Source organism: Misgurnus anguillicaudatus, chromosome 21, assembly GCF_027580225.2.
Source record: "Misgurnus anguillicaudatus chromosome 21, ASM2758022v2, whole genome shotgun sequence".
NCBI lineage: Eukaryota > Metazoa > Chordata > Actinopteri > Cypriniformes > Cobitidae > Misgurnus > Misgurnus anguillicaudatus.
The window spans coordinates 61,374,006-61,400,497 of record NC_073357.2 but is presented as its reverse complement, the minus strand read 5'-3'; the positions used below and the strand labels follow the sequence as shown (position 1 = coordinate 61,400,497).

Genomic DNA, 26,492 nt, shown 5'->3' with positions numbered 1-26,492 from the left:
GTGGAGACGCTGGCGGAGGGCGCCAGGGTGATGGAAGTCCTAGTCCCACCCTGGGGACAGACGACAGCGTGGACAACGGAGGGAGGATCCAGGGCAGGGCCACGCGAGCGGAGAACCCGGGGGAAGCCGAGGATCCGGAGGGACGGGGCGGAGCTGGTGGGTCTCCCGACCGAGACGCAGGAGGATTCCGGAGCCACGAGGCGGAGCCAGAGCTAGGGAGTCCCGTGGTGACGTCTTCGGGAAGGAGGAGCCCAGCGAGCCGGAAGGGTGGAGTGAGGGATACACAGGGGAACGAGGAAAACCCAGAGGTGAGGGCAGGACGACGACTGACCAGGGGCGGAACCAGAGGGGTGACCGAAGCCTGGTGACGTCGTAGTGGGGACGGGAGCTGACGGAGAGGAGGGAGGAGAGACCCGAAGTGAGGCCGCTGGTCCGACGAGCCGAGGCGACCTCTAGGTCTCAGGGAGCGGGGGAGGAGAACTGGAGAAACCCCCGAGACAGTGGGCAGAGAGGCACACCTCGGCTCCGACGAACCAGCGCCGGTGACGCGCTGAGGATGAGCTGAGGTGTGACGCTGTGTCCGCTGACGTAGCTTCGGATTGGCTGGTGTGGGAAATCCAAAAGGGAAACCGGACGGGACCGGCAGCGCTGACCAACAGCGACTTACGAGGGGCGGGCTGGACGGAACCAGTGGTGACGATGAGGGGTGGGAAATGTCCAAAGCACAATCCGAGCAGATGTAATAAACCCCAGGGACCGTTATTGGCTCACCCTCAGCGGCGGGGAGATGGACGTCCTCCCTGACGTCATTAGCAGCTCCCGCGGTGGCACCCCGGAAACTCTGGTCACGCAACCTGGTCAGGGGGAACATCCAGGGTTTCGGCGACGCTGGGCTCCGAGGGTAGCTCTGGCTCACAGGTCGCACTGCCGGGTTCTCCACCTGCGGTGGGCAGGAGTTCCGGGTAGGGTGAGTTCCGTCTGGTCTCTGGGGGTGGCGATGGTCCGTTGGACCGTCCGAAGCGCTCGGACGGTCTCCCTGCTCCAAACCGAGTGATGAGTTCAACGAAAAATCCATAAATAAACTAAAAACGAAACTGATTTTCCGGAAAACAAAAAACTCTAACTTGAAACACGGAGGGGAACACTAACACGCCACAAACGTTTGGTCTGATCTTCTGTCACAGTTCTCTTAACTTAAAGACGACAAAGGCAGGGATTACAGAAACTTACAGGACTTTAATGACGATGGACAGCAAAACACGATGACAAGGGTACATACAGACGAGATCAGACAATGGACAGGCACATGAGGGCAAACTATAAAGGGTGAGTGTTAATGACAAGCAGCTGTAACTAATGATAATGATTAACAAACACAGGTGAGACTAATTAAAGGTAACAAACACAAGAAGCAATGATGAACATGAATTGAAACAAACTAAACAGAACTAAAACCCTGACACAGAGGATCATATCACCTCCTTACAGCTACTGGTTCATCATATTCTGCTGTTATTATGTGAAGACCAACATGGATTTTGGATTGAAATGAAGTCAAACTTGTTTGTATGAACTGAAGGATCCCATAAACTGTGTTTAAAAATATCTGTACTTTTCTAATACATTGGGAATGTGCTTTTTAGTTGTCTCGGATGTTAATATATGTTAATTAATGAACACTTAAATGCATGATACATTGAGAACAATTTTTCTGTCATAAATAAATGTTGATCAGATGACATTTAAAAAAAAATCCTTAACAGTTTTATAATGATAATGATCGATTATACTGCTGTATTGTAACATTAAACTGTTTAAAAATAAAGTTTTTTGTCCCAAAAGTACCGTAATATGTTTCTGTCTTTACATTTACCATATTAACACCATAGTATTAAAAAATAACACTACATTGGAGTTAACAAATTACACCGAGGGAGTTAATTTTTAACAAACAAAAAATATTTAACATTTATCAGTGTAAATTTATAGTTGGATTTTTAACTCTGTATAGTGTCAATTGCTAACACTTTAAAAGAGTCAATGTGCCAACACTTTCAAAAGTGTTAAAATAACTCTATTGGGAGTGGACCCCATGAGACACTTTTAAAGTGTTGAAATTAAGTTATTCTGAGGTTCCAGATTTTGCTGTGTAGCGCTGACTCAGCAGTCACAACTTTCTTTTTAGTATTGTAACAACATAGTAATTAATTTAATGTGTAATTTAATATTGCGGGGCGGCCATCATGACTGTCCAGCAGTCTTTTGTATGCACAAGTTTTACACAAGGAGGAAACAAATGTGTTTAAGGCTTATGGTATTTCATTACATGTTCTGAACTCTTATTAATGATTTGTGTCTAGATAAATACAGTTTTATATTCTACAACACCTTTAATAATTTCATTTGGAGGAGGATGAAGCCTCTTACCCATTCTCATACATTCTACTGTGGCTTTAGCCCAGATGTCTCTCGTGGAGGTCATGAACGTATAGCAGTGTCCTCTAAATGGGATCCAACTTTTCGTCTGATCTGATTCGGGGCAGTTACCCGGCAGCTGAGGAGGATCTGTAGGGACAAAAACTGTAGACCGTGTGAGGGGTTAGTATATCAAATCTCTCTTAAAGTAAAACTGTCAATTAAAACTATGATAAACTGTCATAAACTTAAATATATCACTGCACAATAGTTATGACATAAGCTGCTTTAATATATGATTCAAATATTTCTAATTTAAATATAAATTGAGGCTCAATATTCAAAATATTTTAATCTAAAGATTTATGTTTAAATGTTTAAAACTTCTTCTGTAGACAAGAATATAGTTTGTCATTAAAGTATCTTTGATTTTAAAATCTTTCAAATGACCAAAAGAAGTTTATTTCTTTAAAGGACCGGATTATTATAAATTATTATTTGTAAAATACCTGCTGATCGTTTACAGAGGAAATAATATGTGTTGTTGCACGTTGCAGTTTTCCAGTCTCCATCCGTGTCAATATAAACACAAGCTAAATTGTTTTTGGGTTCTCCTGTAGCCCATTTACTGTATCTTAGAAGCCAGTTATCCACCCAGCGATAGCGTCCATCTGTCTGAAAAAGCACATTACCACACTCATATGTTAGTAAAATCATTTCTGCAGTGTGTATACAGTATATGATATTACATGAATGTGTTTATTGTGAAGAGAGATGAATTTATTACCAGGTTACTGTTGAGTCCGATCCACAAAGGTTCTTTGAGTTTGTCGACTTGTAGGCTGGTGTACGCCTGACTGATGGAGTCCAGTACACTCGCAAGATCAGCATCATCAGCTTTACACTGTCTTCTCGCTTCATCCCAGCTCATCTTCTCCAGCTGGACCTTATATGAATCATTGCCCAGACTGAAGTATTTCTGTGGTACTGCTGTGGTCACGGGAGCGGACAGCTGAGAGTCTAAAACACAATCAAAATACTTACAGATTATCTACAGTAATGACGCTTTTCCATTGCATAGTACCCCACGGTTTGGATCGGGTCAGCTCACCTCACTTTGGCTTGGTTAGCTTTTCCATTGAGTTTTGTAACACTTCGGAGTGGGGGGGATTATAGACGTGTCGTTATATTTGCGCTGCCTACTGCTGTGAAATCATACAAGTGAAAGCGTCGTTCTACACTCTCATTCATTTAACGCTATTTCTCAGTCCGCCAACAAATTAAAATTGGCCACCACAAATAGATGTTTACACATTGCATTTATCACTACTTCTGTATCACATGACAGTTTCTGTACAAACACTAATTTAAGTTGCATTTAAGCATATATGTGGACGTGCTCACCGCGAATGTGTCGCCACAACCGGCAATTCTGGAAAAGACTGGGATGGTGTTCCTGATTCTCAACCTGGATGTTTTTTGTCGCTAAAAGGGAGTTTGGGAACTTACAGCAAAGCACAGATGACAACAGGTTTACTTGAGACAGCCCAAGCTAGCATAAAGTTCAGGCTAATCTTTTATATTAGAGCGATGACGCTGGTAGTGAAGATTCTCTCAAACTAATCAGTGATCTACAGTGTTTTCATGTCACTTTTTGGTATCAGATTGGATCGCTTGGAACCCCAACCAAGGTGGTACTAAAAAAGTGTTGGGTACTACGTACTGCACCCAGTGGAAAAGCCCCCAAATGTAAGCTGACCTGACCCAGACCAAACCGTGGGGTACTATGCAATGGAATAGCGCCATAAGAGATCAACAAGTGACCCATATACTTATGTGTTTTCTTTAATCAATGTGATTGGATTGAGTTAAAGTTATAACATTTATGCAGTGATGTCTTTTCATCATCTAACCTGTGTTCCTCTTGCAGATGAAACCTCTCTCATCTTTACAGTCTTCAACTTTCCACTTACCAGTGGACTTCTCTGGGTGTTTTACCATCATAACACAGTCATAGTCCTACATGGAAAAGAGTTCAGATTATTTGTGACATGTGACCATAAGGGGGGTCATTGTTTACATCATCTGAAAGCTAAATAAATATGCTTTTTTGGAATATACCCGCTTGAATAAATAAACTTTGTTAGGATAGGATAATATTTGATGATAGGAGATACAACGATTTGAAATCTGGAATCCTTTAAAACTTTCCAGGTCAAGTCTTTAGCTGTCATGAACGAGGCGCCCGCCTCGTCCCCCGATCACCACCAGAGGGAGCCATCCCCCGAGTTTTAATGCTCATTTCGGACTACACTTCCCATGATTCCACATACCGGGACTGATTATGTTTCCACCTGCATCCAACATGAACTGCTTAAATCCTCCACTTGAACTTGAACTCACTGCGAAGTCTTGATTTGCCACGGCTATCATTTCTGAGTGTTATCCTGTTTGTTTATTTGTTTGTTGTTTGTTACTTTGATCTGTTTACTGATTATTACGATTGTTTGCTGCCTGTCCTGACTTCACTGCCTGTTATACGAATACGAGTTTGCCTGTCCCTTGCATTGTTATTGTTGGTTTTTAACCTGTTCTGTTTATATTGAGAGATAATAAAGACTGCAAATGGATCCTCCGCCTCACGGTACATCATTACAGACTTCGCCACAAAGTGATCCAGCGGCTGTCTCTCAACTTTCCACGGAGCTCTCTGCACAAGCTCAACAGTAAGCAGGCCATCAACAACAGCTGGCGCGACTCACCAATCTCACGGAGGAACTAGTCTCTGCTCTTCAGGGTTTGAGAGGTATTTCCCCCATGGCTGGTCCACCTTGAAAATTAGATGCTGCAGCTCAAGGGGTTTTCCATGAATAAAATTGAAATCCCACTACTGCCGTTCCAGCTTCGACTCCTCTCACTTCAGCCGGCATGACTGCCAATCCCCGCTTAGCTCTCCGGGACAAGTTCAATGGCGATCCCGGAAAATGTAAGGGTTTTCTGATACAATGCTCTCTCTTTGTAACACAACAACAATCTCTCTTTCCCAGCGATGCCAATCGGATAGCATTTGTTTGTTCGTTACTCACCGGTAAGGCTTTAGAATGGGCTACTGCGGTTTGGAAGGAAGATGGATCAGTATTTCCCTCATTTAACCATTTCCTTACTTAGTTTCGCAACGTATTTGAGCACGCCGCCGGAGGAGAGAGCGCAGAGGAGCGATTATTGAACATATCTCAGGAAAATCAATTGGCAGCTGACTACGCACTGGCTTTCCGTACTCTCGCGGCTCAAGCAGGTTGGGATGAGAAACCACTCAAGCTTATTTACCGCAAGGGACTAAACCGTGAGTTACAATCTGAGCTGGCTTGTCGCGATGAAGGAAGAAATTTATCTGAATTCATGGATCTGTCCATTCAAATTGACAATCTGCTAAGAACCCGTCGCACATCATTACACACCGCAACGACTGAAAGTACCGAACGCATGCAGCTTGGTTATACCCATCTCACCCCAGAAGAGAGAGAACGCCAACTTCACAGCCAACTCTGTTTGTACTGTGGTAAACCCGGACACCTTCTATCTACCTGTCCTACCATGGTGAGTGCCAACATCTTTACCTCTCGATCTCACAATACAGTTCAGATTTCAGTACAACGAATAATACAGGGGAGAACGATTGAGGCTCTGGCCCTTATTGACTCCGGTGCAGCTGGAAATTTCATGTCAGAGAAGTTCGCCAAGCTAAATGAGATTCCGTTAACTAAATGTCTCTCTCATTTGGCAGTGGAAGCGATAGACGACCGTCCCTTAGGGGAGGGGAGAATTAAATTCACCACCAATGATATCAGTTTACAGACAGGTTCAGACCATCAGGAACTAATCCGCTTCCACATCATCTCATCCCCTCATTCTGGGTTTACCCTGGCTTCAAATTCACAATCCCGTCATCTCTTGGAAGGATCATCAAATTATCCATTGGGATAGCTCTTGCTCTCTACACTGTCAACCCACTGAGGTACCACTCCAAATTAATTCCACCATTACTACTTCACAGCCCTCTGAAATACCTGGACTTCCTGAGGTATACCACGACCTAGCTGAAGCATTCAGTAAAGCTAAAGCCACCAGTTTACCACCACACCGCCCTAGCGACTGTACCATTGAACTTCTGCCTAACACTACACCACCTAAAGGTCGTATCTTTCCTTTGTCACAACCTGAATCCGAAGCCGTGGAGAAGTACATAGAAGAGGAGCTGGAAAAGGGATTTATTCGTCATTCTGTTTCACCTGCTTCATCTGGCTTCTTTTTCGTTAAAAATTACTGATTACTGTTAAGTTTCGTTATCCCTTACCTCTTGTACCATCTGCCCTAGAACAACTCAGGAAAGTGAAATACTTCACCAAGTTAGATCTAAGGAACGCCTACAACCTCTTTCGTATCAAAGAAGGGGATGAATGGAAGACCGCTTTCTCCACACAATCTGGACACTATGAATACTTAGTGATGCCCTTCGGCTATCTATCAAGTCCGTCTGTGTTCCAATCTTTCATAAATTATGTTTTCCGGGACATGCTAGATCGCTGGGTCATTGTGTACATCGACGATATCCTCATTCATTCGGAGACCATGGAAGAGAGCAGTCCACATGTTGAATGTAATATTACTAATCAAAAATACATTCACAGTAGGGAATTTACAACATATCTTCATGAAACATGATCTTTATTTAATATCCTAATGATTTTTGGCATGAAATAAACAATTGATAATTTTGACCCATACAATGCATTTTTGGCTATTTCTACAAATATACCTGTGCAAATGATGACTGGTTTTGTGGTCCATTTGTGAAATAATCAATATAGTTAATTCCACAGCGTTTCTAATGTAAATTGCTGACAAATGATGACTGTAAGAGTTAAATATCAGAACTATACTCAGGTTGTTTGGGAACGATAAAAAACACATGACAACCTACCTTATATTCTAATCTGTGGTAAAAAAATGGATGGTGCCGATGGATGAGATGTCTCTTCTGCCTCATCTGTCTCGTATGTCTCCTAACAAAGAATTCCTGTAAGAGAAAAAAAACTAAATTGCAAACACACATTTTGTACTATTAAACATTTAACTATTCATAGATACAGTTAAGATCAACATTAATAGTCCAATGTAGGATACATGTATTAAATCATTGAGAAATACTAGTAAGTGACAAAAAATGACAAAATGCTCATGAAGAACAGGAGTTAAAAAACAGGCACTTAGCAAGAGCATCAAGTCAGCTTAAAGGTGCATTGTGTAACTTTCAAAGGATCTCTTGACAGAAGTGCAATACTGTATAATCGTGTTTGTCCTTTGGTGGCTACGGTAGCTTTACGATGCATTGAGTTCATGAAATGGTAAAACCATAGATATGTATAAAGGCTAGATGTGTTACGGCGGACTCTCTAACGTCATCACCTGGCGGCCATCTTACCACAGGCAGCTCGCGCACTCGTAGCATTGAGTTTTGATGGTGCAGGTACTTTTAAATGACCATAACTTGCTCACTTTTCTACCAATTTTCAAATGGTTTGGTTTCTTACAAACGTTATTAACATGGCTATAGTTCTGGATGCTTTAACATGTTTTTTGTTAGTATAAGTTTGCAGTGTCATAGGTACATCTTTGACGTTTATAACAAACCAAACCGTTTGAAAATCAATAAAAAAAATTAAGCAAGTTATGGTCATTTAAAAGTACCTGCACCATTAAAACTCAATGCTACGAGTGAGCAAGCTGCCTGTGGTAAAGATGGCCACCAAATGAGAACGTTCCACTCAATTGTCCAGCAGCGCGGGTGAGACATCTAGTCTTTATACATATTTATGGGTAAAACATTAACAACTAAGATCAAAACCTCATAACAGAAGTTAAACTGAAACATGTTGCCATTGAGAAGAAAATATAATGAGATTCTTATATTAACTGCTGTGATCAAACACAAAGCTTTTAGTGTAAGATGACACAGAAAACTAACCGCTGAAACAAATACACAACAAACAAAAGAAAAGAGAAGCTTTGATGATTGTACTACATTATTATTATTTGCAAAAAACTCATGCACACTTACGTCTATGTCAATAATGTCTTCCTGAAACAGAGAAGATCAGAATTGTAGAAACACATTTGTAGTATTCAACATTTAAATATTCATAAATCCAGTTCAAATCCAAATGAATAATCCTCTTATAAAAATTGAACACATGTCTTAGATTAATCATTAGAAATAATCAGAACCAAAAGTGTTTATTTTAAATGACAAAAATAAAATCTGAATGAAGTCTCTTCTGAAGAAGATATGGATGCACTGAGTTTAAACAAGGACAAAATTACTAGTCTAGAAAGTTCATAAGCTGGTTTAACAACAATCATCTTGTTTAAGATGGGCATCCACTACTATATTTCTGAGGTCCTGACTTATTTTGTTGTATTTTGTGATGATAAATGTTCTTGTTATAAAGAAAGTAAAAGTGGTGTCTCTCAATCTGAGAGATGAATTGCACCAATAATCTTTCAGTATTCTCAATTCTTGTCGCATCGTTTGCAGTGGAGACACGGTTTAAGTGTGAGTTAATCAAAATTGTACCAAATGGGGGTCTTTTAAATGATACATACACGTTATGTACATATGCTGCTATATACATATACACCACCGGTGTGAAACATTTTGAAACACTTACTCGTTCTTTATTAAAGAATAATAATAAACTCATACAAATTATGGCATAACACAAACTGTGGGAACCATGTTGTGACTAACATCAATCAAAATAAATCAAAACTGTTATATTTTATCTTCTGAAGTGCAGTCTCATTTGCCTAGAAATTGCAAAACCATACTTGTGTCATTTTATCAAGAAGCCTCTTGAAGTTTCACCTTAGGATGAATTTTAAAGGATATCAAATGAGTTCACATTTAATATGGGCTTTTATTGGCTGCTTTTCCTTAAATACTCAGTCTAAGTAAACAATTTCAAAAATAACATTTTAAGATACAATTTTAGTTTTCTAATATCAGAAATTAATCTGGGGTGCGTTTCCCCAACAACGACGTAACTCGCTGCTGAACCACCATAGTACGATGCATAGTTGGAGAAACAAACTACCTTGTCACGACTGTTTCCTGAAAGCATTGTAACTTTGTTGCACATTCGTCATTTGAACCATGTTGGTTTAACAATATAGTTGTTGATGTCACGTGGGAGGTGAAGTACTAATTAATCTGTGCAAATAGATTTAATGTCAGATTACTGCTGTTAATAACATATATTGCATTAGAAGGTTTTGTTATCGTGATTTAGTTATCTGTTCTTTTTTTAATATATATAATACACGCGCATGTTCCCTCTTACATCACTCATCCCAGGGATTCCCCAGGGTCTTAAAGCTCGTAGGACTGCGCACATGCGCAGTTTTCAAATGCAGCGCTTTAACTCTGTTTACAAACTTAAAGACGTAAAATAACATTTTAATATATTTAGAATTATGGATATAGACTGTACTACATGTTTTTTGCTTATTTTGTTCAAAAGCATGATCAACGTAAGCCTACATATTATAATAACAAGGAACGATGCTTCTACCGACAGGTAAAGAGCTGTCGTTCAAACCACACAAGTTTACGATGCAACTTGCGAATGTTCTTTTAAACTATGGTTTCGGGAACACCAAATCGTTGAACTTTGTTTTAGTTTTTAACATTTAGTTTTTAACATTCATATCTAACAAAGTTTTACATAAAATATAAAGTTTTTACTTTTATTTACCGTATTTTCGGTCTATAAGCCGTGTTTTTTTTTTCATAACTTGGCTGGTGCTGCGTCTTATAGTCGGTGCACCTTATAAATGTCAAAATGAATTCATACTGACTTACGAGGCAAGAGACAACATTACGGTCTACAGCTGTGAGAGTCCGCCATATGCTGCTTCTGTATTTGTGTAATTCAATGGGTTCAGTAATGTGGAATGACAAGTATGCAAACTTCATGCTAGTTGGCTTGTTTGGTTAATTTAGACTATTCAACCTTCCAGGTCAGTTCTGTATGCTATGGCTTATTGTTTAAATAACTGATAATATTACTTTAACGTACAGACATCTATTCAGCCTGCTGTTCTGTCTGTTATTGTTCAGTTGAATAACTTGTCTTTCCAGATAAAATGTCTGTTCTTCGGCTTGGATTTTGTAATAACGAAATAAACGCGACGTCCACTGTGACTTATGTTATTTTGTCTTAATGACGCATTTTTTAATGATGCGGCTTATATTCCGGTGCAGTTTATAGTCTGGAAAGTATGGTAATAACTTTTTAAGCCAAAAATAAAAAGTTGCCAGTTTACAAACATTACAGGGTGCGCGTGCATCCATGAGGCAGAAAGCCCGATTGGTGAGCTGGTCCGCTACTGCAACAACCTTATTGAAGTGTTCTTTATTGTTTGTACTGTATATAAATAAAACTTGATTTTAGTTGGATCTGTTTTTCTGTCTTTATTTTTGCAGTGTTACTGTGACACAAGTATGAATTATAATGTTAGGCTAGTAACGTAATAGTCGCATCTACTGGTATATTAACATCAGGCACCCAGCACTGGCTCTGTTGGTACTATTATACACGCAACAACTCCTTGGCATTTTGACTTATACAGACACCGCTACTAGCCTACAACCAAGGCACGTCTCTTCTTTCTGCCTCTCGGTTGCGCGCGCAAGCAGTGATGATGTCGCCGAGCAACCCATCTATAGAAGATGTGGCTATTTGATTTTTGGGTTTTCTGTGATTTTTGTCCCTCTAGTGTTGTAGTTATGAACAGTGTGACAACTTACCCCACTCCCTTCCCCTACTAAAACTGAACAGGGTTTTATGATAATGATCTATAAAGGGCTAATACTTTTAATATCAACTGTATGCAGGTCAACTGTATGTTTTTCATGCATAAACAAGAATCCTGATCAGACGCTTTAACTGTGCAAGATTCAATTCTTGCTACTCTGATGATCCATTGAGTTAATAAAATGATACAACATTAAAATGAACAACTAAGATCAGAACCTCATAATGGAAGTTAAATTGAAACTGCTCCCAGTGAGAAGAAAATCTATGCGAATATGTGTAACGTCACTTCTTGTTGACGTTCAAAGTGTTTTCAAACAAAACGGAGCGTAGCTAACTCCTCCCCTCCCCCTCCCTTCCGTGCTTTCTGAACGAGTCATGAACGCGCCCAACCCCCACTCCCAAATCCTTCTTGTCGTTTATTGGCTGGAACACTTTCTTATGTTTCGTGGTGGTAGGTTTGACCACTTTGTTTTGTTTCAGTTTGTAAAGCCTGGGCTGTCTACAGAGGCCGCGTTTTTTACAGTGTGTTTAGGGGACAGGCAGCTAGAAGATTGTGAGGAGATGTTTACTGTATGAAACAAAAAATGTTTTATGGCCAAAAACGTGTGATTTTGCTAAGAGCACCTACTGTGATCAAACCCAAAGCTTTAGTGTAAGATTACACAGAAAACTAACTGTGAAACAAATACACAACACACAAAAGAGCAGCTTTAATGTTTGTGCTACTACATTATTATTATTTGCAATAAACTCATGCACACTTACGTCTATGTCAAAAAAGTGTCTTGACTGAAAACTTGATGAAGGTTGACCTTTAAGCCAGTTTGTGTATTTGACAGCTCGATTGTCAGTCCACATAAATTTTTCCTCTGAGACAATGTCATTTAAACCGATCCACACGTCATCAACAGCACTTAGCATTAAAGTTGTGAGAAAAACTAAGAAAGCAAACAAAGGGATTTTTTTAATGCAAGGCATAGATATATTTTTTAAATATCAGTAAAACTTTTTGTATTTTATTTACAAACCACTCACACTCCAGTTAAAGTACAGCCACTATCTGTGCTGGTTTAACACTAGGTCAATGATTTATATAAAGTCAATGTAAATAAAGTCTTTTAATTGCAAACATGTTAACTAGTTTTACTAGAGAATACATGTTGAATTCTTAAACACCACAATGATATCAGCAGTTTTCATTTTTTTTATAAATAAATAAATTCAGGTGTGAAGGATGAACAGATAACAGTATTAGTGTCATACTCACATTGCTCTGTGTGACTCTGAACGGACACCAGATTGCCTCCATTTGAAATGCAGTGATCTCGTGATTTTTGCCATGACATCTTATTATCGAAAAACTTGTAACACTATTTGGAAACACAAACAATCAGAACAATAAAGTGCGCAGCTGTGATTAACAAAGTTTCTTTGTCAGGGAATAAGCAGAAAAAACTTTAAATGCATTACATTTTTGTTGACTTATGATTTCATCTAAAATATTTTCACATTTTTTGTGCTGATTTCCAGAAGGGATGGAGGACAGATTAAATATTGAGAAAAATGGAGACGTGTTTTCTCATAATTTTGTTGGCATTATTGCAATAAAGCAATCGATCATGCACAGTAAATTATTTAATTAAATTCATCTGATAACTTTTTTATTTAGACAAGATAATAAGCCGTAAGGTGTCTGCAGCCTAAAAAACGTCTTACACATCACACTTGCATTTTATTTGTCAGATTTTTGTCCGTTTGTTTAAATTAAAATCCTGCTATATTTATAGGTCTTGCTGATGAAAACCTTTATCAGCAAAAATTGTCATCAGTTATATTAACTTAATGAATGAGTACAGTAGGTTACTAAATAACGTTGTTTTATTTAGAATGTGTTGTGAACTACATTATTTTTCCTCAGAATTAAATTAGATGGCTAATGACAACAGTCTGATAGTGAGCTAACATCATATAAGATAAAGAAAAACTACTTGTATATCAACTTGTAAAAGCTCAGTTTAGTATCAAGCTGAGAATCAAACAAATAAAATCGTATTGATGGCTAAATCAATCAATTGAAAAGCCTTCATGTAAACACCTTCTTCAATACGATTGAGGTCAATGATATTTAGGCTCTGAATAGTGTTGGTATGCTTTTCGGCTGGTTTTGAATGTCCATTGGCATGATTTTGATACACAGATCTGGCAACCCTAGCTGTGCGCTTGCGCAGAAGTTTGGTTGGGATTATATAGATGTAAAACAAATATTTTTATTAGATGTTTATATATTTTCATGCAATGTTTAGGGTGCATTTAAACTGTACCGTCGTAACCTGCAGTCAGATTAAATTCAGTTGTATTGACAAAATTGTGTGCATGTAAACATAGCTAATGTGTTGCTTTCTGTCAGTGCAAGAATTTGATGTCCTGGTTGTAGTGGAAACCCTGTTGAAAAACCCAGCATCAAACCAGCATGGACCAGCATGGGAATTATGCTGGTCTATGCTGGTTTGATGCTGGTTTAGCTGGTGGTCATAGGCATACCAGCACCAAAACACAACATATGCTGTGTCTTGCTGGTATGACCAGCATGGGATGCTGGGGCTAATGCTGGTTTGGTGCTGGTTTAGCTCGTGCTAATGCTGGTGCTGATGCTGGTTTAGCTGGTGTTTACTAGCAAACCAGCATCAATGCTGGTCTTGCTGGTATGCTGGTTTTTTCAGCAGGAAAACCAAGGGACCCCTATAGGTTATTTTTTTTTTTTAGGAATTTATGGCATCTCTTAATGCTTATGGGGGGTCCTTAAATTCAAACATTGGTTTTAAGCAAATGCTTTGCACAGTAATGGTTCTTACTTTTCCTCTAAACAGAGTCCATTCAGAAGCGCAGCCGCCCGGTGCTACAGTGGTTGGAGACATGGTGGTGTTGACAAAATCATCACTTCTTTTACAGATCGAGGGTAACGAATAACCACAATTAATATCATTCCAGAATCCTACAGAAACATAAACATGTTATCCAAAAGATCATGTGTACCTATAACAAGCTTCTGAAATATCAAACCTAATGGTAAAAATGAATTCCTTAATGCAAATGAGAAAACTTCCTTCAAGGCCAGCTCCAACACTAATTTATTCTGAATTAACATCTTATAATCTAGATGTGATGTCTCTGGAGCAAGTTTGAATAGCTGCCTCAGCATTAGTGGATGTTGTTCTTCATCTATTTGCTATATCATATACAGCTGTGATGAGAAGTTCTTACCTGAGCTTTTGAAAACGGTCACACAGTTCTCATCATTGTTGGAGAAATTTGGTTCATTTCGTTCCCATGCAGTGTATACAACAGGTGAACCGTCCACCCAACTACAAACACACACACACACACACACACACACACACACACACACACACACACACACACACACACACACACACACACACACACACACAGGTTTCCATGTTTTGTGGGGAAATTCCATAGACGTAATGCATTTTATACTGTACAAACTGTATATTCTATTCCCCTTAACTACCCCATTCCCTAACCCCAACCATCACAGAAACCCTTCTCCTACTTCACATTTTAAAGAAACATCATTCTGTTTGATTTATAAGCTTGTTTCCTCATGGGGACGTCAAAATGTCCCCATAAGGTCACAAAAACACTGGTATTCCTATCTTTGTGGGGACAATTGGTCCCCACAAAGTGATAATTACCAGGTACACACACACACGCGCACGCACACACACACACACACACACACACACACACACACACACACACACACACATATTCTGGTTTCCATGTTTTGTGGGGACATTCCATAGACGTAATTTTATACTGTACAAACTATATATTCTATTCCCTTCCCCTAACCCAAAGTAGCCATCAGAGGATGGGTACATGGTGGTCATAAAGGGATGGACATGGTCAGAACCAATGCTCAGGTAGGCAGTGGCATTTAAACGATGCCCAATTGGCACTAAGGGGCCTAAAGTGTGCCAAGAAAACATCCCACACACAATTACACCACCACTACCAGCCTGCACAGTGGTAACAAGGCATGATGGATCCATGTTCTCATTCTGTTTACGCCAAATTTTGACTCTACCATCTGAATGTCTCAACAGAAATCGAGACTCATCAGACCAGGCAACATTTTTCCAGTCTTCAACTGTCCAATTTTGGTGAGCTCTTGCAAATTGTAGCCACTTTTTTCCTATTTGTAGTGGAGATGAGTGGTACCCGGTGGGGTCTTCTGCTGTTGTAGGCCATCCACCTCAAGGTTGTGTGTGTTGTGGCTTCACAAATGCTTTGCTGCATACCTTGGTTGTAACGAGTTGTTATTTCAGTCAAAGTTGCTCTTCTATCAGCTTGAATCAGTCGGACCATTCTTCTCTGACCTCTAGCATCAACAAGACATTTTCGCCCACAGGACTGCCACGTACTGGATGTTTTTCCCTTTTCGCACCATTCTTTGTAAACCCTAGAAATGGTTGTGCGTGAAAATCCCAGTAACTGAGCAGTTACTCAAATACTCAGACCGGCCCGTCTGGCACCAACAACCATGCCACGCTCAACATTGCTTAAATCACCTTTCTTTCTCATTCTGACATTCAGTTTGGAGTTCAGGAGATTGTCTTGACCAGGATCACACCTCCAAATGCATTGAAGCAACTGCCATGTGATTGGTTAATTAGATTGGATTAGATTAGATTGGTAAATTGCATTAATAATAATTAACTAATAATCCTTTAGGTGAGTGTCCAGATGATTATCGTTGCAAATAAATCCCTTAAATATGATGAACCTGTTGTGTTTTTTCCTGTGATAACAACTGGTTTTGCTGTAAATTATCTTTTACTTATTATAAAGTTCAAATGGTTTACTTATTTGGTTTTAGTTTAGCATCCACCCTGTGTTGTAGTCTTTCATACTCACCTAAATGATTTGTCCAACTCTACAGTCATCCCAATGTAATACTGATTTTCTGATCCTTCATTTCTAGATATCTATAAAACAGCATCAGTTTAGTCCTACTTAAATGCTTGTGAATAAAACACTTCAGTGTTTATCTCTCCTCTGAACTATAGACTGTGTCTTCAGTCTACTGAGTAATGAGCCCAGACTGACAAAAGAATCACAAACCTTTTTTTACATAAGGAGCAATTTCTGTTTTTGTAAAAGAATCAGGTCTTATCAGCACTTCCATATCAAAAACATATACTGACCGCAGGAATAAATAGTCTGGTGGACGTGGGGTCATAAGAAGGACATCATGCAAATCCATTCATTCATAATCAAGCATGTTAAAGGTTTGGAATTAATTTTAAGTGTGGCGTTGCGTTTGGAAGCTTTGGCTATGAACCCACATCTTTCGGTTCAGAGAGATCTCCATGCAAGTGATTCAGACCATATTTAGGTTATAAAGACACAACCAAATCTGTCAATTAGACAAGAGAAAAATTACTACTGTAGATGCCAGATCAACAATTTGGTACATTCTGAGAAAACAAAACGCACTGGTGAGCTCAGCAACAACAACAACAAAAAACCCTGAACTTCCATATACTGTAAGATAACAGTGGTGGGTGATGATCACATTATCCTCTCCATGATAAATAAAACCCCCTTTGGGTTTTTGAAACCTAAATATGGTCTGAATCACTTGCATGGAGATCTCCCTGAACCGCATGATGTGGGTTCACAGCCACAGCTTCCAAATGCAAATGCAACACTTTAAAATCAACTGCAGACCTTTAACATCCTTCATTCATTAGGAAATTACCCTTACTGTACCCTTACTGTTGGACTCTTTAAAAATAGGGTCCATATTAAACAACTGTAATTCCTAAACCCTTCACTCAATTTGGATGTGGACTCTGAGAGTGTGCATATTTATTAGACTGTACAAAATGTACTTTTGTTTTATATTTGCAGATATGTCTGCCTTGTACTTGCATTACACTATGATGTCATCAACCAGAATACATTTTAATTAAAAGCATTTAGCAGCAGAGTGTCAGTAAAACTGGAAAGCATTGTCAGTATTTTATGTTACCTGTTTAAATAAAAACCTCCTCTCAGTCTGACCATTAATGACAGCAAGATCAGCATGATTCTTCTTACAGAAGGCACGAGCTTCTTCCATAGTGTGAAGATCAAGATTAATGAAATACTGACTGCCATTGTACTGAATCCAGCCATCAGACGTCTTGTTATATTCTTGAATGAGAGGTAAAAAGACAGACATCTTCATTTGTGTGATCTATAGCTGCAAAACATTTCTGAAATGTTTATTATGAAAGCCAGGAAGATCGGCATCATTTGTGCAGTTAGGGGTTGCCATAATAGCTGATACAACACAGTAAATCTCTACAAAATATTAGTTTTAACCATAATCTCGGCACAAGAGCTGAATGTGTATGTGGCGCACGTGCACCCATAATCTGTATCCACACATCCATCCAGTAAAACCTCTCATAGAAACTGACGAGTTTGTGTTTGATTTCAGTATTAGTTTATATCCAAGTCTAGTCGATAATGTTATGTCAGTGTTTTTTTATATCATGTTTAATGTTGTGTTGCTCCCACATGGGCTTTTGTTTTCTGTGGTTTTGTTAATAAATGTTCATCGTTCACTTACCCGACATCGTCTGCGCATGGGTTCTCTGTCTCAATTCCTTACATAAACAATAAAACATTTCCCTCTCTCTTATATTGTCTTTCAAAACCCTGGTGGCAGTCGTAATGAAGTTACAGTTTGATAAAAATCTTGATTTCTCACGTCATGACCCCTTTAACAACTCGACCGTAAAGACAAATACGATTCTTCTGTGTTTATTTTTAAGAGTGCTGCTTAAAGTTTGTGCACTGATGATTTAAAAAGCATAATCTTTAAAAGATTCAATTAGTTTTAACATGTTTGATCATGAAATTGCAAGCTTGAACTGCTTGGATGATTTTTTTTGTTCTTTAGTAAATTGTTAGATTAGGTAATATGAACAAAAGTTAGATTGAAGATGTATCACTCCATATCACAGAAACTACCATTAAAACTCGCATATGAATGTACCAGAGCTACATGTAGATCTAAAGCCAAGCAACACGAGAAACAGATGAATGCTGTTGTATAATATATACACTAGTGAATCCTTACCTTGAATGACTGATGTCGGTGGGGATTTTGGAGTTATGCCTGCAAAAAAGTACAATTAAAATAGTTTTCCTGCAGTGGTGTTTCAAAGTCCTTCACTGCATCTGAAAGAGGTGTGTTATGTAAGGGATAATGTAAATGGATGCTTTTATTCAAAGCGACTGAAAATATTATCACAAAAGAAAGACAGGGTAATCAAGACTTGCACTCTGAATGTGTTTGTCTTGAAATAACAACACATCATCCCACTTATTATACAGCTACTAGCCAAATTAATATATAAATGAACGTAAATATTTTACAATCACATTGTTATGTTAAAAAAATAAGGTACTTGAGGCTGAGCTGTATTGTGAATAAGTCACAGCTGAAGGACATTGTTAGGCACGACGTGAGTCAGAGTCAATGCAACACTTAAACTTATTTACCATACAGCACAGCCTCGAGTACCTTATTGCTTTTATAAAACCGCACAATAAAATATTGAAGCAAAAAATATGTATCAATGCAACTTTTATTAAGTAAAATAACTAAAAGTCTTCCTTTTGTTGAAAAAGTTAGTGACAAGTAGTACCAGAGCGATGTGATCTCATTCATATTAATTTTAGCTTGGCAACTTTCACAAGCGAAAGTGACCGATGCCAACCATATGGGTGTGTCCAGCAACAGGGGAAAGTTAAGCGAAAAGTTTAACTTTATGCAAATGATGACCGATTTTCGAGAGCAACTACCAGTGCTAGTGAGCAAAAGAGTTAACGTCATCCTTCTATCATCAGTTACTGGAGTAGATGGTACTCATTTGTTTATGACAAACAGATTTAGAAATGCCTTATTGAAAGAGACTGGCAACACACAGCGAGAAGTCGCTGGTGGTCTGAATGAGGCTTAACAGAGTGTTTCAAATAATGTTTACATCGTGTGCTGTGTACACAAAATCAATGGGAGCAGCGGTCACAGCTGTGTTTTATCATAAATAAATCAGAATTAAGGACTTAAACTAACCGTTTTATAATAGAAGATTAGCCTACACTGTAAAATTTTGCTGCCTTAAAATTTTATTTTAGTTTTAGATTTACTAGTCATTTATTATTTATCACACTATTATTTATCTTGACTAGAGATTAGTTGCTATAAATGATAAAATGTAGTTGAAAGAAGACTTGTAAATCTGAGTTGATTCAACTAAAACATTTAAGGCAGCAAAGCATTTTTTTAAATCACAAATTCCAGAAAGACATATAATAAATCTACTGTATATATCAAAACATTCATTCACTAACACATTTTTGTTTACTCTGTACTGTATAGACGTGCTTATATCTGCATGTGTACCTATTGCAGTGTTTCTCAAACTTTTTCAGCCCAAGGACCACTTTATCTTCCAATTTTTTTCTGAGGACCACCTAACAGAATCTCACTCTAAAGGGGATCGCACACCGGCCGCCCAGCTCAGCACCGCGTCGCGTCGCGCCTAGGAGAACTCGGAGGTATTGTAAACCGGAAGTGCACATTAGTTAGCGCGAGCTTCGTAAGATAGCGTCTACTTCAAAATGTAAAATATACGTTAGCAGCCAATGTTACTTGTTAATGATTTGGGACATATATGATGTTATGTAATGTTAAACTATGTGAGTGGCGCTGTGTGGCGCGACAGGGATTTGAACAACTTCCTGAGTCACAGCTGGGCGGTGCGGACAGGCGCCACCTGTCGGCGCCGGTGTGCGTACTCTCATAGAATACAATGTGTTACATTTTTTTAGAACGGCGCGGCGCTGCGCGGCGCTGAGCTGCGCGGCCGGTGTGCGATCCCCTTAACACTCCCAAAAAAAAAAACAAAATAGGAAGGATAAGCTAAGTTTAAGTTTAATATGCAACTGTTTCAAGTCAAAAACTAATTTTTTAAAAACAAATGCAATGCTATGTTCAGAAATTATTATATGAATTTTATTTCATTTGAAAAAGTAAATGTGAAATGAGTTGCAGCTTAATATGAACAACAAACTGCACATGTGTAGAAAAAAATGCAATTAAACATACTAAAACTGAGGTGGTGGGTATATGAAGTCTATGGTTGTAACTATGGTAACAATAAAATACTGGAAAAAAATGTTCCCCTTAATGTCCAAAATCACTGAAATTACAGGGATTTTACACATGAACAAAAACTAGTATATTACAAAACTAATAGATCCGTGGATCTGTGGATTTTAGCTGCTTTCAGTTGATGCTTGATCTTTTATTTTGACTCCTCTTTGGTTTAGCCAACCGATCCATTTTTATGTTATTAAAACAGAAAGGCAAGAACTGATATCACAGTTCGCAAGTGCATTAAAAATCTACTTAAATAAGTGATAATTGTATAAACCAGGGGTTCTCAAAGTTTACATTCAAAGTTCCAAATCTGAATTCTCATCATTTACATAGGTCCGAAAAACTTTATGTAAATCATTTGTTTATATAACAAATCAACACAAATAGTTTGGGAAAAACATAAGTGTATTTTGCATTTAAACTAAAAATAATTTTTTAAACATAAACACAAGAAATAATGCTTACTATGCTTCTCAATGTCTCAATGAATTACGGTGAAATGACGCTACATCCATAAGCCAGGGGGCGCTCTCGTGCAGAAACTCAATATGCGCTGCAAACGAAGAACCAGACACACGCAGCTCCAGGAAATGTCTTAAGGATATATTTATATTGCTGTTTTTCAAACGTTTTAAGGTATTTTCATGATAATAAAGAATATGTATAGTGATTATGTTTGACGAGTGTTGCTTTTTCAAATGCATGTTTTAAACGACTCAAACTAACAGTGATTTCAGATTGATATGGACTTACTGATCAAAAGCCGTAGTGCATTAAGTAGCTATGCATAATATCTGGGTGTGATGGCTACAGCGTCACACAGGAAATTTTTAAATAACTCGTTTTATTTTCGGACCAGGAAAACTCTTACAGTAGCATATGCAAACATTTAGCAATCACATAGAAATTAATGCACTTGTAATATGAAGTGGACACGGGTCCGGATCCGGACCGCAGTTCGGACTTTGAGAACCCCTGGTATAAACACTTGCCTAGTTTAGGTCATCTTTTGGCGGACCACTGGGGGGGTTTGGCCAGACTTTGAGAATTACTGACCTATTGGAATCTGACAGACCCAGTTTAAATAAGCATCACAATCTTGATCATTCCACTTGCGGCTAGAATAATAGCCATATTCAGCACAGTTCTCATTATTGTTGTAGTTGTTTGGTTCACCAGAGGCCCAGTTCTGATAATCGGACTAAAACAGAAATAAACACACATTCACTGACAGAAGCACATGATACAAAATGTAAAATAATGTTAGAAGAAAAAGCCTCAATGAATCAACATCAATAGACAGAAAATAATGAGAAATCACTTACAGGAGTTTGATCTGACCACACAAAACCAGAATTACTGTCCAATGAAGTTAAGCCGATCCACGCTGGGTCCCTGCTTAAATACCTAGAAAAAATGTGACAAAAGTAAAATTCTTTTCTCTTTGCTAATGGTCTGCAGTATGTGTTTCCCGTCTTGCGACCAGGGTGGTTTCAAAGTCCCTTTATTAAGAAAATTCTCTTCACTCGGAGGACATATTTCATATTTTTAATGTTTCTATGCAGCTATTTTAGTCACATAAGACTAAAGTCACATTCACTTAAATGTTTTTATCTCAAAAATTTTCCATGACCACTTGACTGTATTGCACTTTTCATTCATAACGCTGCCATTGAAATGTCTTATTTATGTCTGTAATTATTTTCTTGTTTGCCACATAGGCGCTGATTTTTTTCGGCACAACGTCACACAACCCTAAGGTTGCTTAGCAACGGCAGACGCTACTGGAACGCCCACCAGGCTCTTGAAAGGAGCAAAGTGGCATGATCGCATTTTCCGCAGTGTTTTCTTTCGACAGAACTTAACGCTGCATAATGAAACAACCCTTTAGGGAGAACAGCGTGAAGCGTTTGTGCATCTAAATAAACTTGTAAAACTAGTCTATCTTATAGGCGGTGAGGGATGATGTCACGAGCACAACAGACCCCGGAATGCATAAAAGGAAGACGCAAACAGCACACTACAGCTTCTGTTATTCAACGAATTGTCCTGTTTGTGATATTGTCTCTCAAATTGACTCTATCAGTCTGTGTTTTATTCAGAAAGCTAGTTTAAAATTGTTTAATGGCTAGTGAGCAGTTCAAGTGGTGTGTTGTTCCCTGTCCTCGTTTCATTATGGAGCGGGACAAACAGCGGCTTCTTCCGCCACGACCGGGAGCCCTATGCAACACTCTAGTTCTGAGGAGTTGGATGTTGTAAGTGTACACGAATCACACACAAAATGACATGCACACATGAGGAATTAATGGAGGTAGTCACCCGGGCTGTTGAGAAATTAAATATTGAATGGCCGACTGAGAAAATAGTCTAAATCATCCACCAAATTAGATTAAACTAAATAAAAATGGGTGCAGCCTTAGCGCCGGGGACTTGCCTTTTTCCCTGATCTCCACCATGAAATCACTAAATCTTGGAAGAGACCATTCTCTACCCATGTTACCAAAAGCACATCATCTGGCTTCTTTAAAATTCAGGGATACAAAGAGAATGGGTATGGAGTAATGCCTCGGGTAGAAAATACACTGGCCTACCCATTTTATTCCCGAAATGGCATCATCTTATAAACCGCTGACATTACACACTAAACCACGTCATACTACATTAAGTTTTGCAACGCAAATGGTTTGTAATACTTTTATACGGTTTTATGCAATAAATACCTGACTGTACTTTTACTTGCGTGTTGTGTTTTATATGGTTGAGAAGTGGTTGGGTTTAGGGTAAGGGTGAGGGTGGATTTAGATGGTCCCTAATATCTTTAAAACCATAAATGTTTATGAAACCGTTTCTACATTTACAAATTCATAAAATTAAATGTGTCTCACAGAAGGGTGGATGTCTAAAAAGGGCAAAATCTACGCCCGCCGCCCGGTGAGATGTCAACGGTGCTGAAAAATGCGGACCCCATTGTTATTTATAAGTTTGGTTCAGTGTCAGTCAGACACTTTTTTCTTTTTGTTTTGTTAAATAATTCAAGTTGAGGGGATGTTTGAGCTGTTTTTTTTTTTAAGTCAGCCCAGACAGCTGAAAATATACTGCGCAAATCAATTAAGCAGAGAAGTTAGCGTCCATGAAAAGGTGAGGCTTATTCCAAATATAACTGTATATAGTTTTAATTAATTAAAAAAGGATGGATCATTTCTGTTGAGCTGCCTGTTTGTGAAGCTGAAAGTGCACATAATAAAATAACATAGCATTGATGCAAACCAACAGGAATGTTTGCCTTTTTTGCTTTATTATGTGGGTAGGGCCCCTTATTAGATATTAGATGCTCAAGGCCACCCCTGTAAGAGGCAACAAATACATTTCTAATTTTACAACCCAATATGGCAAAAAATATATTTTTTTCCTGGCCAAAATATTGAGTTTGTATAAAATGTATAGAGTATAACTATAAAATGTATAAATATGTATAAATTATAAAATTATAGATATATTTTTGCTGTTATGTTTACAGGTTTGTAACATACAAGGTTTTTCTTCCAATGTGACATTAATATACTGTAAATGCTTTAAATATATTTATTTTTATAGAGCACCTATTGTCCGATTCACATTTTTACATTTTCTTTGGTGTGTAAGTGTGTACTAGTTCATGGTAACGATATGCAAAAGGTACAAACCCCAAAGTAAACGATGACATGAGTTTTTGTCTCTAATGTAAATCTCTTTTCTTAGACTACAACAAACACATGGATTGAAAGCAACAGTTTACTTCCTGGGTGTCATGGTTCTGCCATTTTGTCCTTTGTTTAATCTAGTCTTGTGGCAGAACCATGACAGACCCATGTTTTGTGTGAGAGCACTGGCTTTGTTTATTCCTAGCCATGTGCTCTCAGTCTCGTCTCTTGATCCCGCCCCCTTGTTTCCTCATTAATTATCCCATTATTGTTTGATTCCTGTCACCTGTTGCCCTCATTAGTTCTCCTCTATTTAAGATCCTTGTGTTTGTTGTCCTGTGCTTGTGCATTGTTTCTGTGATCCTGTAAGTACTCTGTCTCAGTTAGTCTAGTCATAGTCAAGTGTTAGTTATATAGTGTTTTGTCAAGTTTAGTGTTTATTGTCATAGTCTAGTCTTGTCCAGTTTAGTGTTTATTTAGTATCTTGTTATGTTGTTTTGCCCCCTCGTGGGTTTTATTTTCTGTTTTGTACACAAATAAAGGTCCTATTTGAGTTATCTGTCTGCATTTGGGTTCGTCCTTCACCAAACCATAACAGAATGCACAAGCCAACAAGGAACCCAGCAGACAGCATGTCTCTTCCCGCTAGGCGGCAGTCGGCTGACCTTGAACAGTGGTGGCAGTCGACTGCCGTCGACATGAAGATGGGCAAGGCTCCGTTTCCTCCCCAGGGAGATAAGGCCCTGAGGGAGTATGCCAAAGACTTGGAAGCGAGGAGGTGTTTTCTGCCTGAAACCCTCCTCAATTCTTACCTCATCGCGGGCCTTAATGTCCCTCCGCCTTTACAAGAACGGGAGAGGTTGATCCGCCGCCCATTTGGTGAAGTTGTGGACCGTTTGTGTCAGGAGGAGTTTCCAGGTTCCACCAGGGCATCAACATCTGCCACACTGCCAGTGATCCCGGAGGGTCGCATCCTAGCCATAGCTATGCTTGGGGACAATGCTCTCCCCACCTCAACTCCTGCCGCAGCTGTCAGCCTCCGTGGCAAACGAGAGAGATGGCAGTCGTGGGAGTCTGCTTCTGAGAACTCCTCCTCTGAGTCTGCCTTGCCTGTGGCAATTTCCCCAGTCCCAGCTACGGTCACTATTCCTGCTACGGCCACAGCGCCACGACCAAGGAAGAAGAAGAGGAGGAAGGGGGTTTCCTGTTCTTCATCTCAGTCTTCTCCTGGGTCGCTCTCAGCAGTGCAATCACCGCTGCAGCCCCTGCCGTCTGCGCAGCCACCGCTGCAGCCCCTGCCGTCTGCGCAGCCACCGCTGCAGCCCCTGCCGTCTGCGCAGCCACCGCTGCAGCCCCTGCCGTCTGCGCAGCCACCGCTGCAGCCCCTGCCGTCTGCGCAGCCACCGCTGCAGCCCCTGCCGTCTGCGCAGCCACCGCTGCAGCCCCTGCCGTCTGCGCAGCCACCGCTGCAGCCCCTGCCGTCTGCGCAGCCACCGCTGCAGCCCCTGCCGTCTGCGCAGCCACCGCTGCAGCCCCTGCCGTCTGCGCAGCCACCGCTGCAGCCCCTGCCATCTGCGCAGCCACCGCTGCAGCCCCTGCCGTCTGCGCAGCCACCGCTGCAGCCCCTGCCGTCTGCGCAGCCACCGCTGCAGCCCCTGCCGTCTGCGCAGCCACCGCTGCAGCCCCTGCCGTCTGCGCAGCCCGTCGCAGCGCCCCCTGTCACGGACCCTGTCTCGTCTCCGCTGCCGGTCGCAGCGCCCCCTGTCACGGACCCTGTCTCGTCTCCGCTGCCGGTCGCAGCGCCCCCTGTCACGGACCCTGTCTCGTCTCCGCTGCCGGAAGCAGCGCCCCCTGTCACGGACCCTGTCTCGTCTCCGCTGCCGGACGCAGCGCCCCCTGTCACGGACTCTGTCTCGTCTCCGCTGCTGGACGCAGCGCCCCCTGTCACGGACCCTGTCTCGTCTCCGCTGCCGGTCGCAGCGCCCCCTGTCACGGACCCTGTCTCGTCTCCGCTGCCGGACGCAGCGTCCCCTGTCACTGTCTCGTCTCCGCTGCCGGACGCAGCGCCCCCTGTGTCTGTTCCTGTCTCGTCTCCGCTGCCGGACGCAGCGCCCCCTGTCTCCCCAGCTCCTTCAGTTGCTTCCTCCCGTGCTCCATCGTCCTGTTTGTCTGCCTGGTCCCCTGCTACTGTCTCCATGTCTTCCCTGAACTCTCTCCCCTACCCAGTGAGTCCTGGCTCACCCCCGTCGGCTCCCTTGTCTACCCCTACCA

General features: G+C 40.3%; 1 protein-coding gene across 2 annotated transcripts in view; it reads right to left on the bottom strand.

Moving 5' to 3' along the window:
- LOC129453357 (macrophage mannose receptor 1) overlaps window positions 1-26,492 on the bottom strand; it is a 54,099-nt gene that overhangs the window by 9,183 nt on the left and 18,424 nt on the right. For both annotated transcript variants that reach the window (XM_073859574.1, XM_073859575.1), the window contains 15 exons: window positions 21,867-21,948; window positions 21,598-21,742; window positions 18,454-18,492; window positions 17,356-17,519; window positions 16,236-16,306; window positions 14,556-14,656; window positions 14,147-14,286; window positions 12,562-12,664; window positions 12,060-12,232; window positions 8,534-8,554; window positions 7,397-7,492; window positions 4,329-4,434; window positions 3,203-3,435; window positions 2,925-3,090; window positions 2,428-2,580 (listed from right to left, as the gene is read on the bottom strand). In XM_073859574.1, coding sequence (XP_073715675.1) covers window positions 2,428-2,580; window positions 2,925-3,090; window positions 3,203-3,435; window positions 4,329-4,434; window positions 7,397-7,492; window positions 8,534-8,554; window positions 12,060-12,232; window positions 12,562-12,664; window positions 14,147-14,286; window positions 14,556-14,656; window positions 16,236-16,306; window positions 17,356-17,519; window positions 18,454-18,492; window positions 21,598-21,742; window positions 21,867-21,948 — 1,793 coding nt within the window. The remainder of the gene's footprint in view (window positions 1-2,427; window positions 2,581-2,924; window positions 3,091-3,202; window positions 3,436-4,328; window positions 4,435-7,396; window positions 7,493-8,533; window positions 8,555-12,059; window positions 12,233-12,561; window positions 12,665-14,146; window positions 14,287-14,555; window positions 14,657-16,235; window positions 16,307-17,355; window positions 17,520-18,453; window positions 18,493-21,597; window positions 21,743-21,866; window positions 21,949-26,492) is intronic.